Genomic DNA, 21,205 nt, shown 5'->3' with positions numbered 1-21,205 from the left:
CAAATATAAAGAAAACGAAGCTTCAAAGGGACAGTTAGTGTGAAAACATGGAATTAGATGATGGTGTGTGTGGGTGTGTGTGTGAATAGATGAAATTACGTGTGGGTGGATGTGGGTGTATTAGTGCAGGAAGAGGGGTGTACGATGGCGAGGGAGAGGGTGTTTTGAATGGGAAGAAAGGTATATAAGTCGGGGTGTGTCAGTGAGGAGGGAGATGTTTTGATAATAATGTATGGGAGCGAGGTGATGGGCTGTGTGAGGGTGGGGGTGCAAGAGAGAGAGAGATGAGGTTAATATTTCCCGTTCCTACATCCAACAACGTGCCCTTTTGTATTCGTTAACTGCTTTCTATTCTCAAATCTACTCACTGAATACCACGACATGCCTCGAATTGTCATCTAACCAACATAACCGACTTACTCTGGATTCTTTTAAATATATTGCTAAGACACCCCAAAAGCGAGACAATAATTTTTTTTGTGTGTGTGTAATTCATCCGCAGCATATCAAAATTATAAGGTAAACAATTAAAGAATTCCTTGTACAAGCAACCATCGACACGTAATAGGAGGAGATAGTTTCATAGCTTGATACGCCCTATCTCTCTCCCTGCATGCAAGAGAGTAGGAGCGACCAAACCATGATTGTGAAGTGAAAGTTTTGGTAGAAGATGAGATAAATGAACTCATACCACCCAGTATAACCCCAGCAATGCTGTCAGCACATACCATGGCGTCCCGAGTGGAAAAGCAACATTTATCCCAAAGAAAGTCGGTGAAGAATTCTCGCAAGGATTGCCAGTTTGCCCTCCGATAGTGCCATAGTTGACGTTTAGAGAGGGGTGGGGGAGGTGGTCGTGCCCAGTTTGATTTAATAGAAACAAGAATGTGATCAGAAGACCGTAAGGTGGCAGTAATTGAGTAAGAATAGTGTGAGGGGTTAGAGGTAAAACAAAGATCACGAATGTTAGCAAGTCAATCGTGTCCATATATATATATTATATATATATATTATATATACATATATATATATATATATATATATATATATATATATATATATATATATATATATATATATATATATATATATATATATATATATATATATATATATATATATATATATATATATATATATATATATATATATATATATATATATATATATATATATATATATATATATATATATATATATATATATATATATATATATATATATATATATATATATATATATATATATATATATATATGATAAATTTCAGACTGTAATCCACTGAGACGTGGGATCAATTCGTTTATTTTTTTCTTTTATCCTCTTCGCCACTGGTCTGCTTGTTAGCCGCCCGGGTGATCGGTCACGTCTCTGTTACGCACTGTTGGCAAGTACTGGGCATGCACCGGCTCCTGAATGTACCTGAACCTGCTCCAGTGTTGGTCAAGTCTGGTCTTGAAAGAGCTCATACTCGGTGCCGTCACAACACATTCTGGTAGAAATTTGAATTTCTACTTACTGGTGGAATGAATTGAATTTCGCGCAGAATAAAAATAGTATAAACACTTCGTTAAGTTTAAATAACCATACCCGTTAATGATTTTTAGGTGCGTTTCTCAAATCGCTAGTACAGTAAACAAAGACTAAGCTGCCCAACCAGAGGCATTAGTATCACCACAGTATTTCTTTATGCGTAGAGCTCTCACAACTCCTTCGCCTCTTTAATGATACCGAGAAAAAAAGAATATCAATACGTCAATATTTGATCTAGGTCATCAGTCTTGGTGCTTCTAAGCTTCGACTCAGCATTTGCTCTCTGGGCTCTGGGTCGGGGTTCCTCACCCAGCTAGGGCAGTCCTTTGGCGGTCACTCTGAAAAAGCGATACTGAAATGTTTCCACTCACGCCCCAAAAGTGAAAGGGGTATTGCAATCATCTTCTCGCACGAGGACTAGTGTCGAAGAAATTTTGCAAGTGATGAGTTACTGTGGGGGTTTGCAAAGATTTTTTTTTATTCTCGTATAGTAATATTGCAGATCAAGACAGTGATTGGATAAAAATTAACCTTTGACCTATATTCTCTAAAATTATAGAAGTCGTTCTTAGGTTAATACTCAACCTATATACCATGCTGCGGCAAAGTGAATCCATTTATTGTGTTTGTTTTAGAAACACCCAAATATTAAAGATTTGGACCATAATCTTCTTGATGTAATACCCAAATTACCATATTCATTCACAACTGTTCGCCAACTTGAGAGGTACTGTAGTATTTCCTTGATTGAAGTACACAAAATATTTATAGATTTTGATGAATTTTGGCAAATGCAACAACACCCTCTCCCTCCGTGCCGACTCTCCACACATATAAGCATATTCCTTCCTACAAACTGGGCAAATGGAATTTTTTCTGAGCGAACGAGAAGATTTAAGGTTATTTATCAGCAGGAATTGATACGATGGTCATGTTCAAGATCGATTATTTTTATTGTTCGGTTATTAGAAAAACTATTTATTTCTGCATTCTCTTTTTATTATCCTCTATTTCTTCGTTCGTCTATCTTTGCCCCTACGCCTTTCACCCCTCTCTCTCTCACACATTCCCACTGCTCTGAGATTGCAATTTCCTTTTAGACACCGATAAAAAGTACAGCTCTTGCTTTCTCTTGTGTACAAATATATTTGCAGTCATTAATAATTTCTCCCATATCTCACATAAAACAACCGTAAGATTCTGGGTCAGGAAAGGTAAGACGCGTATTTGCTTTCCCCTTAAATGGGGATAAGAGAACATAGTACCATTTTCGGTAAAATAACTGTAATGTTGATATAACTTTCGCCATCGCCTACTTATTATAGTTTTAGCGAGTTAGATACGTACATCTGTCCCTAGCTAGATTAGTTAACTTATGGGTGAGCCATGACGAGGTAAAAGCGAGTTCTCGTGGAAAACAAACAAAATTAGTAGGTCAAGGAAGAGATAGGCTACGGCACACTTGGCTTTCATAAGTTGTTGGGATTCTTTGGAAGGTTTAATCCTCCGTTATTTACACCACAAATACATATGATGCTTGTTTGGCAGCAGCATCCATTTGTTATTTTCTCAACTTGTTTGTCTGTTTTATTAATAGTGTGAATACTTACAAGTACCCGGCAACTCTCACTGGTGGGTGTATTTCTTGAAGGTCGAGATTGTGTTTAACAGATCTCATACATCTAACGGTTTTATGGATATACTTAGACCAATTATCCAATTTAAAAATTCCCTTAACGCATTCATTATTTTGGATCCATATCCAGACACGTTTGCTCAATATATGGCTCTTTCAGAGAACATTTCCGGAGAATCTAGAATTATAATTTAGTTTTCATCTTCTGGTTCAACAAGCAAATGAACACAGTACTGTATATTTATTTAAAAAATTCCGTTATGTATAAACGAGGCGTCACACTAGTTAAACACGTTTTGCGTCATTTTTTCTTGCATAAACATTCCTAAATTGTTATATTAAGTAATACTACGCTTCAACAACTGAAGACTTTAATAGCTAACAAGTTTATTAATTCTACTATTCCAACAACATCAAAAATATTATGAAATAAAACTCTGCAGTTTTCCCTAAGGATTGTAATTTTTCTTGGGGTATCGTCACCACTGGCTTCATTTCTTGTTATCCTTAAGCCCAACTCACACTCCCCCATAATAGCAACCCACATTCCAGCTCACAGCTAAGATTGTGGGGTACGGGATGTTTGTGTTCACACTCAGGATGGGATGGAGAAAGGAAACTCACAATGTGCTCTCTGTATACATGTTGTATTGGATGTACAATGCAGCTTGGTGCTGGGAAGAGGCAGCGTGGTTACAAGCGTTGAGTAGAGAGAGCTGGTTGGTGAGGGTGAAGTGGATTTCTCCCCTACAAACGCGGTTGTCGCTTTGTAGCCGACCCCGCGAATTCCACAGTGTGTGCCTCGTGGTCTGGGTCAACCAGCGCCGCCATACATCACGGAGGTCAACTACTAAGCCACGCCTACCCCCCGCTATTTAAGACCTGACCTCGTGGTGATCTCTCTTTCTACCTACACCAACCAGCCACCACCACCTCCTCCTCCTCCGCCTGCCTGGCGGTCCTCGCTCCCGCCGGCGAGCATTGCGACCCACAAGCTGGTCCTCCTCTGAGCACCCTCACCAACCAGCTCTCTCTACATCACGCTTGTAACCATGCTGCCTTCCCAGCAACCAAGCTGCATTGTACATCCAATACAACATGTATACAGAGAGCACATTGTGAGTTTCCTTTCTCCATCCCATCCTGAGTGAGAACCCAAACAAACCTGTTCCCCACAAGGGTGCTCAGAGGAGGACAGCTTGTGGGTAGCCATGCTCGCCGGCGGGAGCGAAGGCCGCCAGGCGCCATGCTCGCCGGTGGGAGCGAGGACCGCCAGGCAGGCGGAGGAGGAGGAGGTGTTGCTGGCTGGTTGGTGTAGGTAGAAAGAGAGAGATCACCACGAGGTCAGGTCTTAAATAGCGGGGGGTAGGCGTGGCTTAGTAGTTGACCTCCGTGATGTATGGCGGCGCTGGTTGACTCAGACCACGAGGCATACACTGGGGAATTCGCGGGGTCGGCTACGCAACGACAAACAGCGTTTGTAGGGGAGAAATCCACTACAATGCTCCCTCCTTCCCTCCAGGCAGTGTAGGAGACTTGTTGTCTGCAGGGTTGCATGGCACATGCGAGGCAGAACGGGCGGTGCATGCCTCATGTGAAACATAACGGCGATGGCGTGGATGAGCCGGCCGCTAGTGGAGGCAACTGTCTAGACACACAAGATCTGTGGGAGAAGAGAGGGAGAAAGAGGGTTGTGGAGGCGATGAATGTTGTGCTTCCCTCACGGCAGGTACAGAGTCGTCAGATGGGCCTGCTGGGGTGTGTGGGCCTGGAGCAGGGGCTGCGTCAGCAGAAGCGGATGAGGGCTCGTGACAGCAGCTGGGTCCATGACAGCAGCAGGGTGCAGGAGAGTTGCAGGGAGTACCTGAGGGAGAAAAGAGGGGTGTTTGGGTCCGCACTCAGGCGCATGGGCCGCGTCGGGAGCAGGGGCTGCATCAGGAGAAGCGGCAGGGGGTACTGCTGGGCCGGGGGCGGCGTCTGAGGCAGGACGGGTGTGTTGGTCCGCACTCAGGCGCATGGGCCGCGTCGGGAGCAGGGGCTGCATCAGGAGAAGCGGCAGGGGGTACTGCTGGGCCGGGGGCGGCGTCTGAGGCAGGACGGGTGTGTTGGTCCGCACTCAGGCGCATGGGCCGCATCGGGAGCAGGGGCTGCATCAGGAGAAGCGGCAGGGGGTACTGCTGGGCCGGGGGCGGCGTCTGAGGCAGAACGGGTGTGCTGGGGTTGGTAGGACGTGGTGCTTGGGGCAGGAATAGGAGCGGCTGTCTGCTTAGAGTAGCAGAGCTGCTCTAGGGTGTCTAACCTGCGGTTTAGAGACAGTAGCTGTAGAGCCGACGAGAGCTGCTTCTGGGTGGATAAGCCAGTCTTCCATGTTGCTTGAAGACTGGGAGAGTAATCAGTTTCTCCTCCATCCTGTGTGAGTGCGAATCTCCGGGGGTCACCATTTGTGGGGTATGTGATGTTTGGTTCACACTCAGGATGGGACGGAGAAAGGAAACTCACAATGTGCTCTCTGTATACATGTTGTATTGGATGTACAATGCAGCTTGGTGCTGGGAAGGCAGCATGGTTACAAGCGTGATGTAGAGAGAGCTGGTTAGTGAGGGTGCTCAGAGGAGGACAGCTTGTGGGTCGCCATGCTCACCGGCGGGAGCGAGGGCCGCCAGGCAGCGGCGGAGGAGGTGGTGTAGCTTGCTGCGGCTGTAGCTAGAAGAAGAGAGAGGTCACCACGAGGTTAGGTCTTAAATAGCGGGGGTAGGCGTGGCTTAGTAGTTGACCTCCGTGATGTATGGCGGCGCTGGTTGACCCAGACCACGAGGCATACACTGGGGAATTCACGGGGTCGGCTACGCAGCGACAAACAGCGTTTGTAGGGGAGAAATCCACTACAATACTCCCTCCTTCCCTCCAGGCGGTGTAGGAGACTTGTTGTCTGCAGGGGTGCATGGCACATGTGAGGTAGAACGGACGGTGCATGTCACATGTGAGCCATAACTGCGAGGGTGTGGATGAGCCGGCCGCTAGAAGAGACAACTGTCTAGATACACAATATCTGTGGGAGTAGAGAGGGAGAAAAAGGGTGTGTGGAGGCGATGAATGTTGTGCTTCCCTCACGGCAGGTGAAGTGGGAGGTGGAGGAGGAGAAGGGAGAAGAGAAGGAAGTGGAGGTGAACATTTTATTGCTTCTTGGAAGGTGAGTCACCTTCCATGAAAATGTCAGGAACCTCTGGACTGACAGATTCTACACCATGAACATCCTCTCTCCTTCTTGAAGTGGAAGGCTGAGGGCTAGCATCTTGTTCCCGCTGCCTTTCACTGAAGAAACTGTCAATTTTTGTCTGTGGGGCATCTCTCCTCATCATTAACTGATGTTTGAAGGAGACCACTGTGTCCTCAACATGACACAAAGCTAGTTCAGATTTTTCCACACCTGGGTTCCTTGAAGCCAGTTTCTTGAACTTCTCCCAGTGGTCACCAACATCTTTCAACTCTGAAGTTGACATATGGTCATCACTTTCCATTTCCTCCTCACCACTGATCAGCCTCTAACATCTCATCCAGTTGCTGCAAGTCTTCAGTAGTAAGTTCCTCCTCATGAGACATCACAAGCTCTTCTACATCATCATCCTCCTCCACTTCAAGGCCCAATGACTGACCAATGGACACAATCTCCTGGGGCAACTCTGTTTCATCCTCAAATCCCTCAAAATCACAGACTACTGATGGCCACCGTGCTTTCCATGAAGAATTGAGGGATCTAGTGGAGATTTTTTGCCATGAGGACACAATCAATTTTACAGCCTCCAGGATGTTAAACTGTGTCTTCCAGAACTGTGCCAGTGTTAGTTAAGGATCAGCGGAAGTTGCCTGATGATGACACCTGAACATCATCTTCATGTACAGCTTCTTAAAGTTGCTGATCACATTCTGGTCCATTGGCTGTATAACTGATGTAGTGTTTGGAGGCAAAAACAACACTTTGACAAAGTCAAATTGAGACTCCAAAGTTCTGGCAAGTTGAGGGTCATGACCAGGAGCATTATCCATAAGGAGAAGAGCCTTTAAAGGGAGTTTATTAGTGATTAGGTAGCTCTTGACAGAAGGGCAAAACACCTCAACAGCCCATTCATTAAAGAGCTGTATTGTTACCCATGCCTTACGGTTGGACTTCCAATAAACTCCAAGCCGTCCTCTTACCACTTTTTATTGCTTGAATACCCTGGTAGACAAGCATAGGCTTCAGTCGGAAATCCCCTGAAGCATTGGCACCAAGCAATAGAGTGAGATGGTCTTTCATGGGTTTATGCCCAGGTAAAGAGGCTTCATCTCTGGTGATGAATGTCCTTTTGGGCATCTTTTTCCAGAACAGCCCACTTTCGTCCAAATTGAACACTTGCTGTGGAAGACAATTTTCTGTATCCATCATTCTTTAAATTCCACTAAAAACTTTGCTGCTCTTTCCTTATCAGCACTGGCAGCCCCACCATGCCTAACAACACTAAATATATCACTTCTTTTCTTAAAATTTTCGAACCAGCCCTTGCTGGCCCTAAAATCTTCAAAGTCTGTGCCTGAAGAACCAGGTTGATCTACCTTTAAATGTTCGTATATTTCCCTGGCTCTTTCACAAATAAATTCAGTAGAAACTGAATCACCTTTCATCAGTTTTTCCCTAATCCAAGTGAGAAGTAACCTCTCTGTTTCTGCTATTAGGGATCTACCTTTGAACACTCTGGTAGATTTGTCTCTCACTTTCACTTCCTTGAATTTCTTTCTGTGCAAGAATTGTCGACACAATTGATGTCGACATGCCATATTCTTTGCTAAACACATTTGCTCTAATGCCTTTTTCATGTTTTTTAATAATTTCCTGTTTCACCTGAATTGAAATCGCTTTTCTTGATTTCTTGGGACCCATGCTGGATTCAAAAACAATTTCAACAAGTGATATTTTAAGTTTAATTGCTGTAAATAAAGAATATTTTCTTTAAATCAACACTGCACTGCGCTATATATCATCAATATGTAAAATAAATTTGAAAATGACCAATAATTTGACTAGAAACACAGAAAAAAAGCATTTATGTTGAAGAGAGTCTGAAGATGTTACCTCCACTGAAGACACACACAGACTGACGAGTGCTTGGTGTGTTGACATGCTGTTTGGCGCGCTAAAAACTAGTTTCCCTGTATTCAATTATGTTAAATAATTGTTAAAATGACTAAAAATTTTAATATAAGACTTTTAAAATTATTGAATAGTACAAACTTCTTGATATTTACTAAAATAATAAGGAATTTAAGCCCTAGAACCGATTACTGTATTGGCGGACTAATACGACAGCTAGTGTGCAAGTGAAAACATGTTGAGGGGCGCTCGTAGGGAATTCGTTAATCGAGGGAATGCTTGTTAACCGAAGTTAAGAATCTTATGGAAGGTAATTCGTTAACAGAGGGATCACTGTACAGTATCTCTTAAAGTTTTAGCTACTTCCAGTACAGGTACTTAGTTTGTTTCCCTGTCAGTGTTGCTTATTCTTAATATTCACCTATAACACATTTCAAAGGCCACCAACCTCTTTCTGGTGTCTGCTGGAAGTGTTCACGCTTCTGACCCATACATTAGTCCTTGCCACATAAAGCCTTTCAGATACGAATGTGCTACAGAATACGTATATCAATAAATAAAGTAGAGAAATATGCTTACTGCTAATTGATATCCTAAGGGCAATTCGAATGGAATAGAGCTCCATGGATGTCAAATTACCGAGGTTTAGGTGTATATAAAAACAAACTCCACTACCAATACAGCAGTGCATGGAGAGGCCAAAATGAAAATTTAAGTTACAATCTTAGCATAAACTTTAAATTGAAAACTGATTCTTTTTTCTCAGCATTACAGACTTTGGAATTTTGAACTTTGTATATGCAGTAATAATTTTAATGTTATTTACCTATTGCATACACACACAGTACTGTACTATACACAACACATTAATATTTGTTTTACCTAATCTCTCAAATACAACCCTCAACTTTTACATGTTCTCCTATACTGTATATCATGTTAACCAAGGAATACATGTACAGTACTCCCTCTTTATCGACGGGGGTTACGTTCTGTAGACGGCCGTCGATAAAGAAACTGTCGATACCGTGATGGTTACGTAATTTTTCTAACTATTATTAGCATATGTTGAATAAATGTAGGTTCGGCGTGGCATCTTCTTCCACCATAGGCCTGACTCATCAGCATTAAAAACTTGTTCCGGCCTATAACCCTTTTGTTCTATGTGGTTAGCAAACTCTGCAGGGTATGCTTCCCCTGCCACAGTGTCTGCTGATGCTGCTTCGCCAGTCACTTTTATATTATGCAGCCCATAACGATGTCTGAATTTCTCGAACCATCCTTTGCTAGCTGCAAATTTTTTCAAATTGTCACCATCACCCTGTCACCATCACCCTGATCATCACCATCACCATCACCAACACCATGATCATCACCTTTAGAAAACTTATCATAAAGTTCCTTAGCTTTCTGCCTAATAAATTTCGAGTCAAGTGGTATGCGGCGGCGGTTTAGGTCCTCTATCCAAATGTTCAGTGCTTTTTCCATTTTAATGAGGGCATCATCACGCACATGGCTTGTCACTTTTGATGTCACTGGTGCACTTGAAGCTAAAGCGTGCTTCAGATCCTTTGCACGTCGTTTAATTCCACGCACACTGGATTCGTTGAGCCCAAAGTGGCGGCCAACAGCTGCGTAGCTCATACCGCTGTCGAGTTGTTTCAGCACTTCATTCTTCTCATTCAGCGTCAGCACTCGTCTTGCCCTCTTAGGTGTAGATCCAGAGGGAGCAGCAGGTCGTTTGGGAGGCATGGTGATATAAGTTGATGTGATGAACCACCAGCAAAAGTTGAAAATCAAAGACTGTTGCCCACGCGGCTTGGCTGATGTCTGTGTTCAGGGAAGGCGGGCCGCGGGTAGACGCTAGTCACGCCACTAGTGCCGCCTAGCGGCGAAAGTACAAACAAGACCCGCAGAGTTCAAATAAAGCCAAAATAAAAATCCGTCTAAATAATCCGTCGATAATCGAAACCGTCGATAAAGAGGGAGTACTGTACTGTATAGCATACAGGTATCTCTCGTTTAACGATCGTTCACTAAGTTTTTATTGGTGTTCCAAGTGCACATCTCTACTGTCACTTAATTGTTTATGCTACCCACATGCTCCATCTACGAGTGTTCACAGCCTGTCATTTGATTGTTGTCTTCTATGCTTCGCTGTTAATGCTCAGTACATTATCGATCGCTGTACATCACCGTTATTGTTGTGATTTACGGTTTACTTGTATTGAATATTGTACTGTTCTGTTCATTACCCTGTACTACTACTGTGACATTGTGTCAAGTGAGTGAACTTTGTGATAATGTCAGGAATGTGTGCAGCTGTTTTGCCATTTTCATCATGTTTTTTACCTTATGATAATTATTCTTTGTTGCACATTCTGTACGAACAATTGGGTGCATGAAACAGTAAAAGAAAATTACGTATACAGAATCTAACCCAAATTACGAGTTGAAAAATAACATAAATCACAGCTCAGTCTCACCCGCTGAGTGCTACTGTGGTGGCAAGTCGGCGACTCGGCTACACAATTATGTGCAATCTCCATGGATATTATTCCTCATTATCCCCTGTTGAGGATATTTCTCTCGTTTCCCTCGCTTAGCGATCATTTCACTTAGTGATATGTTTTTCAGGAATGCATCCTGACTGTTAAACAAGGGACACCTGTACTGCAATGACATCATATTCTTAGACATTCATACCACTGCCTGTGTCTTGTGCTGCTAACCTCACACTGAATGATTCATCATGTGCAATATACAGTACCCGTACACGTGTCCCTTGCTATTGTAATAGGTTAGGTTCCTTGTAAATCATTAGCCTATCTTGTTTTTAAAGTGATTAATGTAATAAATGGGAAAAATAAAGTTCACCTCCTAAATAACAAAAACCATGTGGTCCACATATATATGTACAGTACAGTATATATAATGAAGAGAACCAGGGAAAACACAAACAGGTAATATAATTCGGTTCATAAACAATAAAATACCACAATATTATACCCGAGAAAAACTAAATAAAATACATATACTTGTACTGTATAAGGTACATTACCTTGTGCATCTAAGGACCGAAATGACTGCCCTAGCTGACTCCTTGGCTGTATCTGGTGCAGGATTTGAATAACTGACTCCTGGGCTGTGTCTGGTGCAGGATTTGAATTTTCTATCAGACCAACATTCAGATAAGGAAATATCGCCTTCTGATAGTGAAAAAGAGGTGTGAAAACAGAAAATTTGGCTGAGAAAATTTTGGGATGGCAATCATTCATAGTATGGGATACCAGTACAGTGAACCCTAGCCAACTTGGACTAATTGGTGGAAAGGGCAGTCTGAGAATGCCAGAATCTGAGATCTGAGGGTTAATTTAGTCTGAAACAGGAGGATGAATCTGATTCCAACCTAGGTTTGAGAATCTAAGATGGAAGGGGAAGTCCACATCAAGTACCTTGAGAGATTTCAATACTGTATAGAGAATAATAATTCAGATACAATCTAACCGACTAATTTTTATTGATACTCAGGTTACTTTCAAGACATTATGGATGGACAACAATGCATTATTACTTTATTCTATTCCTTCCTGGTCGTTTTTATGGCATACCAATGGTAATGGAGCATATCCTCATTGAATTTAGTGTAAAAACATTAAATATAGTATGTCTTTAATGTTTCATTTATTGGAGAAGCATTAAATATTTTTAATACTGTATGTTCCATGAAATAAACTTTTAAAGGTTAATAAATAATTATCACATGAAGACAGTTGATATGCTGATGAAAATGTAGTTTTCCCTCACTATCAATAAATATCAACACAAGTGGGTGTGACGTCTGCCTATCACATGAACACTGCGGTTGTATTACATGTTTGAACTCTGTTACTCTTGAGATATTATGGACGAACAACAGTGCATTGTATAAAGATATTACTAAATATGAATTAAAAAGTACAGTAAATAAGAGAAATAATGAACTGTTTATGAAAAAAGGGGTAGGTAATCAACAAATAAAACTAACCTTAAAGTTCTGATGATGCACAATTGCCTTGAAACTGATGATAGATGCGACTTGCTTGGCTTTGACTACATTTCAACAGATCCACATCATCTCCACTAAACATCCATATCATATCCACTACACACCCACATAATCTTCACTACACATCCATATCAGATCCACTACACATCCATATCAGATCCACTACACATCCACTTCAGATCCACTACACATCCACATCATATCGCACGACTCAATCTGGTAGGCCACTCATGCCACGTACATCAGGACTTGGGAATCTTCTCGAACTTTTTTGAGACTTGTGACTTGTGGTTGTTTAAGCAGGTGGCCATGCCATCCATCCATTCCGGATATTGTCCGAGACGGATGGAAAGGTTTCCGAGTCTGATCCCGTCTGAGAATCGCAGGCGTTCAAGATAAAGGGTCCAAGTTGGCGAGGGTTTATTGTACATTACTTGACTACTAACAAGTTTTTAACTTTCTAGTCACATAGACAAAATTAGGATTAATCACTAAGAGTCCACATTATACCACTACCTTTTATTGATAATATACTGATGGTTACAATAATATTTAAGATTTTCAAGCAAAGATATTCATTATTATAATAGATCTGGCAATCTTAAAGTCAATTACATTTCTGATACATTGTGGGGAACATGAAGAGAACTAAAATTTAATTACCTTAAGTTTTTAAAAAAATTGATCACTAGACATACAAAAATTATATTATTATTTCTTGGCTGTAAACGTCTAATATCTTATCAATAACAGATACTCAGTGAAGTATCCAACGGTTCAATCAACATGTCAGTACTGAACAACTCCTTTAAAACTTAAAGTTTTGTAAAAAAAAAACAACAACACTGCTTTATTTATATAAACAAAAGCATATAGCACTTACAAGCTAGATAATTCTTAAAAGAAAAACCTTACACTTGGTACCTAATCAGTTTTGGATTTTCGTGCCATTAATGCTTCCTTGCACCAACCAAGAATAGGCTTGCAAGAGTGGAAAAAATTCCATTATTGATCCTTCACAGAAGAATATCCAGAGTTTACGGCAGTACCAAGAAAGATTATAATCCAGATAAAACTCCCCTTATTTATGGTTACAAAATTTATTAAAATCCACGATTCCCCAACTGGTAATACAAAACCAACAACCTCTCAGCAGAGGCTAAGTAAATTCACTCGATATAAACTAAGTTACCAGTTTTATTTAACGTCTCACGGTAGTCCAACCCTCGTCATCTTGCTCTTCCTGGGGTGCCCGTGACTTTTCTTCTTGCTGTTCTTCCTTCCGGGCTTCCTCACGAGAACGCCAAGCATTGCCACCACCAGGCTTCTCATCACCACCCCGCCTCTCATCTGGAGCACGTCTCTCCGGTCTCTCACGGTCATCAATGCGGGGTCTATACAGTACAGGTACATAAAAAAAAGAGTATATATATTACACTTTTGTGTAATTCGCATCTTCAAGGGGGGAGTACAGACTAAGGAGTAGTTAATAACAAGGCCAATATACACAGTAATGGAGAGTGAGATCAAGTCCCTAGGGACAGCAGGTGTCCACCATATTCAAGTCATTAATTACCCAACCCTTTTACCTGGTTACAAATGTTAATGAGAAAATTATCCAATTTGTACATGCCATTAATCAAATTCATGTTGACAAATTCAGCATGTTTAAAGGGACTAAATTCTATAATGTTCCTACTGACAATTGAATTACAAGGTAAAAGTGAGGAGGCATTAGTCCAGTCAATACAATAATTATTATCTCTCATATGAAAGAACAAAACATTGGATTCCTGGCCTGTCCTAACACAATACTGTATTTATGCTGTTTAAGTCTAGTTATAAGATTTTTGCCTGTTTGACCTTAATAGAATATATATATTACATTCCTTACAAGGAACCTTGTAAATGCAGCCACCTGCAATGCTGGGGGGAGTTCTTAGTTAACATTTGTTAATTCACATCATGTAATGTTATGACATACATACATACAGTGCAGCAGCCACGTGTCTGTGAGTCAGCTGGTTGACTGCCCGGCTTGAGTGGGTTGCATTGCCCATAGGATGATTTGAGAGTGGAAGGAGCTTTTTTTTTTTACATGAAATATGTGCTATTGTATTTTATGGTATGCTATATATCAATTTTATAGTTAATCATAGCATGTGATATTCAAGCTTACAATTCTAGCTGATGCCGGAAGATTTCTTATTTCATTTTAGTGCTACAGTAAAAGCCCAAAAATCCGGACCACCCGAGAATCCGGGCTTTTCGAAAACTCAATTTTTTTTAGCTGGCTTTTGTGTGTATGTGCGCATGCGTGAGCGCCACAGTTGCACAGCGACAACAAGCAACCACACGTGGTCGCCACTTTAAAACGAGCAATCAAACTGTGAAAATGTATGTAATTTTGAGTCCTACTCTTTCCATTTACAGAGTACTGTACAAGCCCATAATAATGGCTCCTAAAGTAGATAAACTTCGTTGTGTGAAGAGAAAGAAGAACACGTTGAAATTGAATGACAAACTTGAAATAATTAAAAAACTAGAACGTGGTGTGTAGAAGTACTGTTTTAATGGAAACATACGACATTGGAAAGTCTACAATTTATGATCTAAAAAAGGCAAAGAATAAAATTTGAATTCACAGCTTTTTCTTTAAAACTGCTCGTTTTGATAAATGAAGCATGCTATATTTGCTAATGAATAAACTATCAAAATGTACCTGTTCATCTCTTCTTTATTCTTCCTTAAATTTGAATTTTAAAAGTACTGCCTGAGAATCCGGAAAATCCGGACCGACCTATTCCCTAAGCAGGCCGGATTTTTGGACTTCTACTGTAGTTGGTTGAATCTGCGGGTTGCCTGGACTCTGGATAACCAGGATTCTACTGTATATACATACAGTAAACTTCCTCTAATCCAGAGTAATTGGGGAGAAGGCCTGTACAGTTTGACTGAAATTCAGGGTTAGGGGGGTCTGTATTGTTTATATTTCAAGGTGGAAAATTTAAAAGGGCAGGGGATTTCTAATTAAAGCTACCTAAAAAACACCAAACTTACTTTAAAACCTAGACTTAACACCCTCAGGGTTTTAAAGTGTCATATGATTTTTTTTTTAGCCACTTAGGGTTTTAACATCATGAAAAAAAAAATAAAATAAAAAATTCCTCAGTTTCCCATATGCTCTAGGCAGCTTGGTGTTGGCTCTCAGTACAGCTGTACCCTGCGCGCCACCCATCAGAATGGTGTTGCCGTCTGCTCTCATACATCTGGCAGCTGTGTGTGGTGTCTCAGCTGTCACACACAGCTCTATTCAAGCCTCGTGCCCCAAAGATACCTCCATTTGAGGGCCTGTATCATTTGTGTGTGTGTGTGTGTGTGTGCGCGTGTGTTTTGTACGTAAAAAAATATATGGAATAGAACGAGTGACTACCAATTTATATTCTATTGTCCCTACTCATGAGGTGGAAAAAAGTCTAGTTAACATTACATACTTAATTTTTTTTTACAACTTACGTATGAGTGACATTCATTATAGCTTGAATAATATTTGTTGTGAAAGATGTATTAAATCATACGGAGATCGAAGATATAAAACCAACCTTAATGAACAAGGAATAATTGGTACCTGAGATAAACGTAGGTGAACAGAATGTAGCAAACAAGAAATTAAAGAGAAATTAGCTGTGGAAATGACCACTCAAAGGTGATGTGGATAGTTAGGAAAAAGATTAATCTGACAGAGGTGATCAGGAATGATAATGTGGAATGGATATACTGAAAGAATGTGATGGGAGACTGAAAAACCAAACCAAAACTGTATATTGCATAGGTGGACTGTAGAAATGAATAGGAAGGCCATGAAGATGGCCTAGCGGAGTAAATGATACACTCCAATAAGTGGTGGACCTCCAGAATGCAATGCTGATAGCAAATGAGGAGACTCTTCATTAGCTCTACATTATAATAAAAGGCATGCAAGAATAAATCAGTTACAGTACCTGTCTCTAAGTGGTGCTGGTGGTCCACCAGATCGCCAAGAGCCCCCTTCATCTGAGCGAGATGGTCCACGGTCGCCTCCACGTCGATCATCAAGGTCTCCTCGACGGCCACCAAAGCCACGGTCTCGATCATCACGACCCATATCCCGACGGCCACCAAAGTCACGGTCTCCTCCACGACTCCCAAAGTCACGGTCTCCTCCACGACCCCCAAAGTCACGGTCTCCTCCACGACCCCCAAAGTCACGGTCTCCTCCACGACCCCCAAAGTCACGGTCTCCTCCACGATCACTTCTGCTGCCAAAGTCCCGATCACCTCGGACGAAATCGCGGCCAAAGTCACGATCAGTACGGGCTGATCCACGACGCCAGTCACCACCACCATCCCTGGGGAAGAGGGGTTAATAATTAATTGACTGACTAAGTCTTATGTCTTGAAGACCTATAATAATAGGTTAGCAGGTTTTGATTTCTCAATTCAATAGCTTTTAACAGCAAATGGGTTGCTCCACTGTTGCTACTGTCCAAAATATACTTCTATCAAGAGCAAATCCCCACCTTGACATCTTTTTACAATAAAAAATAACACTGTCCTTATATATGTTAAAAACACTAATAACCAATAAGGATACCCAATTTACATTAAATATTTTAAGAAGAAATGAATTAAATGAAGTTCTCCCAACAGCAGAATCCAGAAGAACAAGTTAACGTAGATACAAATATGAATGAAATTTGTAAAATGTATAGATGGTATATGCATATAAAGATGAAGGATTGACGGACAAAACAAAGAGGAAACAGTAATCTAAATTGGCCCCTAAGCAACTAAAATGAAATTAAAGAGACTATTTTTGACCTTCACAATAAAATGTACATACAATATTTACCACAAATTGAATATTTACACAAACTTTCAATAGGATATAACTGGCACTTTAGTTTTTCTCAAGAAATGAAACTTAAGATGGATGCAGAAGCAGATCAAAACAATATCTCAAATCCCTATCAATGTCACAGATTGGAGTATTAAATAAGTAATGTGAACACAACCAAACCTCATGGAAGTGGTGCATAATGATAAAACTTGTTCAGTATACAGTATGGGCAGTGTTATAAATGGAGAATGTATTTTAGGACCTGATTTTCAAATCATCTTATTCAAAGAAAACCATTCAAACTAAATAAAAATGAGTCAATACAGAATATCACTAGATGCATAATTAACTGAAAACTGATTATATATACAGTATATTACAACAAAACAATAAATTAGATTATCACAGGAATGGGTCTTATATTTGCATACAAAAAAAATCAGCAAACATTAAAGTGAAGTGATTACTAATTTATTACTTATGTAGTGAGAACTCCTTGTGTAAGAAACAAAATGACAATACATTACTCATTTAGGAACTATGAGTGTAATCACAATATACTGTAATAACAATTACTACTACAAAATGTGAAAAAAATTAAAACTACACAACATATAATTAGCTTATACTATAATGTGAACAACTATTTAAGTTAAAGAAATTGCTTAAAATCTTTGTTACCTATCATCTCTGCTTCCAAAGCTGCTTCGTTCATCTCTGCTGCCAAACCGATCATCCCGCTCTCTGCCAAATCCTCCACGGTCCTCACGGTCCCTGCCAAACCTATCATCTCTGTCTCTTCCAAAACTACGTTCTTCTCTGTCCCTACCCATTCCGCCACGGTCCTCCCTATCTCTACCAAAACTGCCCCTCTCTTCTCGGCGAAGAGGTGGTTCATCTCGTCTGATATCACGGTTGCCTCGATCCCTAGGTGGTGGTGGTGGTTCATCTTGTCTGATATCACGATTCCCACGGTCTCTTGGTTCCCTTGGAGGTTCAGGCTCAGCCTCAGGCTCTTGCTGCTGCTGCTGCTGCTCCTCCTCCTCCTCTTCCTCCTCCTTGCGACGCCAGACATCTAGTTTTTCACGTTCTTTCTCTCGCCATCCACCTGCAAGATCGCAGCAAATAAATACCTCCCTGGCATATAGAGGCCATTGAACACAGATAAATGATGGAAGACACTTGATCAATACAAACTACTGCAATGATAAAAAATCAATCTAATTATTAATATACAGTAAATGAAAATCCTGTAAAATGTGTTGACAGAAATAAAGGTCAGTATGACAATCTGGACCATAATTATATTCATCTTCAAAAATGAGTTTTGATGTCACTCATTACTTACATAATATTTGCATAAATCCTTCCAATGCAAATAATAGCATTCTTTTCACATAAATCCTTTTCAATTATATGCTGTGGCCAATAATGTCACCATTACCTACTTAATTATCTGACAAACATTTATGACCTCAATTCTATTGTATAGGAGTAAAATGTACAACCAGACTGTCTGAAGTTATAGAATCAAAAGAAATCAAGATCATTTGACCTCAAGAAACCAAAGGAGGCTCCAATGAAACAAATAAGATGAAAGCTTGTTTGTCCTATCAACAGCTTGACACCAATTAAAACAACTGGATCTAGGCTTGTTCAATTGACAAGTGATCATAATTGACCTGCAAACAAATGGACAGAAGGCAGTTCATGTTTATGATGTGAGCCCTTATGAATAACAACTTATAATGATTAGCTATGAGAGATCAATCGCAATAGCAAATTTTTATGTTTTGGGCTTATTTTTACCTATCCAAAAGGTTAGCCAAAGACCATTGCATTTATTGAAATAAACAACAATGATAATTTCAACAGAATAGTTGGAAGATCCAGTGCTTTCAATTTAGGAGTTAAGCAGTCAAAAGAATGTATGATTAGTATAACTAGGGTAGTCACATGTAAAAGACAAAAGTAGGATTTTTTGAAATAAAAGTTTAAGCCAAATCAGATCATGGTTAAAGCTCAAGGTTTTGAATGACAAGAGCAGATGAAGGTGAAGTTATTAGCTGGGAAACCTGAGTTTCTATCATCATCACCATTGTTCTAGTGCCATTTTCAATGCTTGCCATCCTGCAAATTTGAATTAAGTTTTAAAGCTGGAAGTCCTTCCTATCATCAACCTACTTTTAGAGTGGGGCATTATGTGTAGGATTTTCAAGTGCCCTCTCCACTGAGGTTTTGTTTTAGTGTGAATGCCCTGTATACTGGACTGTATTACAAAACCGATAGTGGATGAGTATTTCAACTGGATTAAGAGGATATAAAAGTAGCTAGAAAGATGAATGAAAACAGTCAAACTATGGCAGTGACCTTAGAAAATGCCCAACCCATATTGCAATGAAGGCCTATTCAGTTGCAAACTGGCATTACTACTAACCCAAGATTATTTTTACCTTCTGCCAGCATAGCTATTTGTTCAGAATCAAGGAATCCAACATATTGGAGAACTAGACAGAAAGGTGCAAGAGACCCATACATAATGACAAGGGAGGAGAGAAGTAAAAAGGAATATAGAAGATATGAAATATACTGGTTAAGTCCCAGAATATGGCTGTGTAACTGAAGCACAAGTAAATCGTCAATGAGAGAAAGTGAGTTAGGGAAACGTTATACATTTGACAAACTTCTCCTATAGTGGTATTTACCTCCACCAGCCCTCCATACTCCAGAACGCTCACTACTTTCTCGTTCTCGTTCTCGTTCTGGTTCACGTGCCGGTGGTTCTTCTTTTGGGGGTTCATCTCTAGAAGGACCTCTTCTCCAACCCGAGTCCTCAGTAGTAGTAACACGACGACCAGCATCCATCTTCTGCTTCTCTTCTATTGCCCTTTCTCTCTCTGTGCCAATTTCAGAATTTCATAAATGTCTATGCTTATTATTTTTCTCTATAAAGGGTAAAGTACATTCATTTTTCAACTACTACTAATCATTATCACCAAACCCCATATTTTCCTAGAATAATCTTTTCCACTTTGAAGACTACCAAATACTATTTGTAAATTCATGTCCAACATACCTAAAAAAGTGAATCTTAATAAAAAGGAAGAACACTGAAGTTGCCAATATTTCAAGGAATTGTTGTTTTTTACACACAATTAATTTATATAATTATATGAGTGGAACACAGTGACAGGAAAACTTGATGTGAACATTTAACACCTTGGATTAAATTTGGAAATCCCACTTTAAGACTGAGGGGAAGAGCCAAATAATTTGTAAGATTACCCCAACAGAACACAACTGATTGAGCCTACATTTGGTAGGTGCTATCTATGAAATCCAATAAGAGCAAAACATCTCAAAATGTATATACATAGAGTGCAGTATACTTAATGTTTGTGTGTCACTACAAAATTAAATGCCCTATGTGTTGGCTGGACCTCAGTCTCACAACCAGTGGTGCTTCTGTGTCCTCCACTACATGTTTATTATTGGCTGTCAACTTAGCAAACGCACCTCTTTGGAGTTCTGCCTGTCTGTCGAGCTGAGCCTTTCTTTCAAGATATTCTTGCTCTTCCCTCTCCCTCTGCTCCCTCTCCATCCTCTCCTGATCCTCTCTTGCTTTCTTCAGCTCTTCATCCCTACGCTGTTGTTCCTCCTCTTCTTTCAAACGGTAGTAGGTCTCACGACGTTCACGACGCCTAAAAATATTTGAAGATCAATTCTTCTAAACCAAATGAACTCACTCACTCTCTCTCACATATACTGTATATACCCTATATATACCATAAGGTGGGGTAACTGGGTCCCTCTTATAAATATTTTCTTTTAAAATCCTGAAAATATTTGGACAAGATTTTTTTTCCAAGGGCCATTTTTAATATCAATAGACTGACTTCATTTAACAGATATTTAAATAATTGAAATGATTTTAAATGATGATGTACTACAAAAAGCATAAGTAAAAAAAATAAAATAAAAAAA

At 40.2% G+C, this 21,205-nt stretch overlaps 1 protein-coding gene across 1 annotated transcript in view; it reads right to left on the bottom strand.

The window, feature by feature from the left end:
- Positions 1 to 12,846: 12,846 nt before the first annotated feature.
- The window catches only part of LOC121860212 (eukaryotic translation initiation factor 3 subunit A-like), a 29,843-nt gene continuing 21,484 nt past the window's right edge, over positions 12,847 to 21,205 (bottom strand). The window contains exons 15-19 of the mRNA XM_042357293.1: positions 20,738 to 20,922; positions 19,927 to 20,118; positions 17,903 to 18,329; positions 16,344 to 16,730; positions 12,847 to 13,736 (exon numbers count right to left, since the gene is read on the bottom strand). Of these exons, the coding sequence (XP_042213227.1) occupies positions 13,544 to 13,736; positions 16,344 to 16,730; positions 17,903 to 18,329; positions 19,927 to 20,118; positions 20,738 to 20,922 (1,384 nt within the window). The 3' untranslated portion in view covers positions 12,847 to 13,543. The remainder of the gene's footprint in view (positions 13,737 to 16,343; positions 16,731 to 17,902; positions 18,330 to 19,926; positions 20,119 to 20,737; positions 20,923 to 21,205) is intronic.

The sequence above is a fragment of the Homarus americanus genome, unplaced genomic scaffold, assembly GCF_018991925.1.
Source record: "Homarus americanus isolate GMGI-L3 unplaced genomic scaffold, GMGI_Hamer_2.0 scaffold21914, whole genome shotgun sequence".
Classification (NCBI taxonomy): domain Eukaryota; kingdom Metazoa; phylum Arthropoda; class Malacostraca; order Decapoda; family Nephropidae; genus Homarus; species Homarus americanus.
Note: the sequence above shows the minus strand (reverse complement) of the source record. Positions and strands in the feature narration are given on the sequence as shown.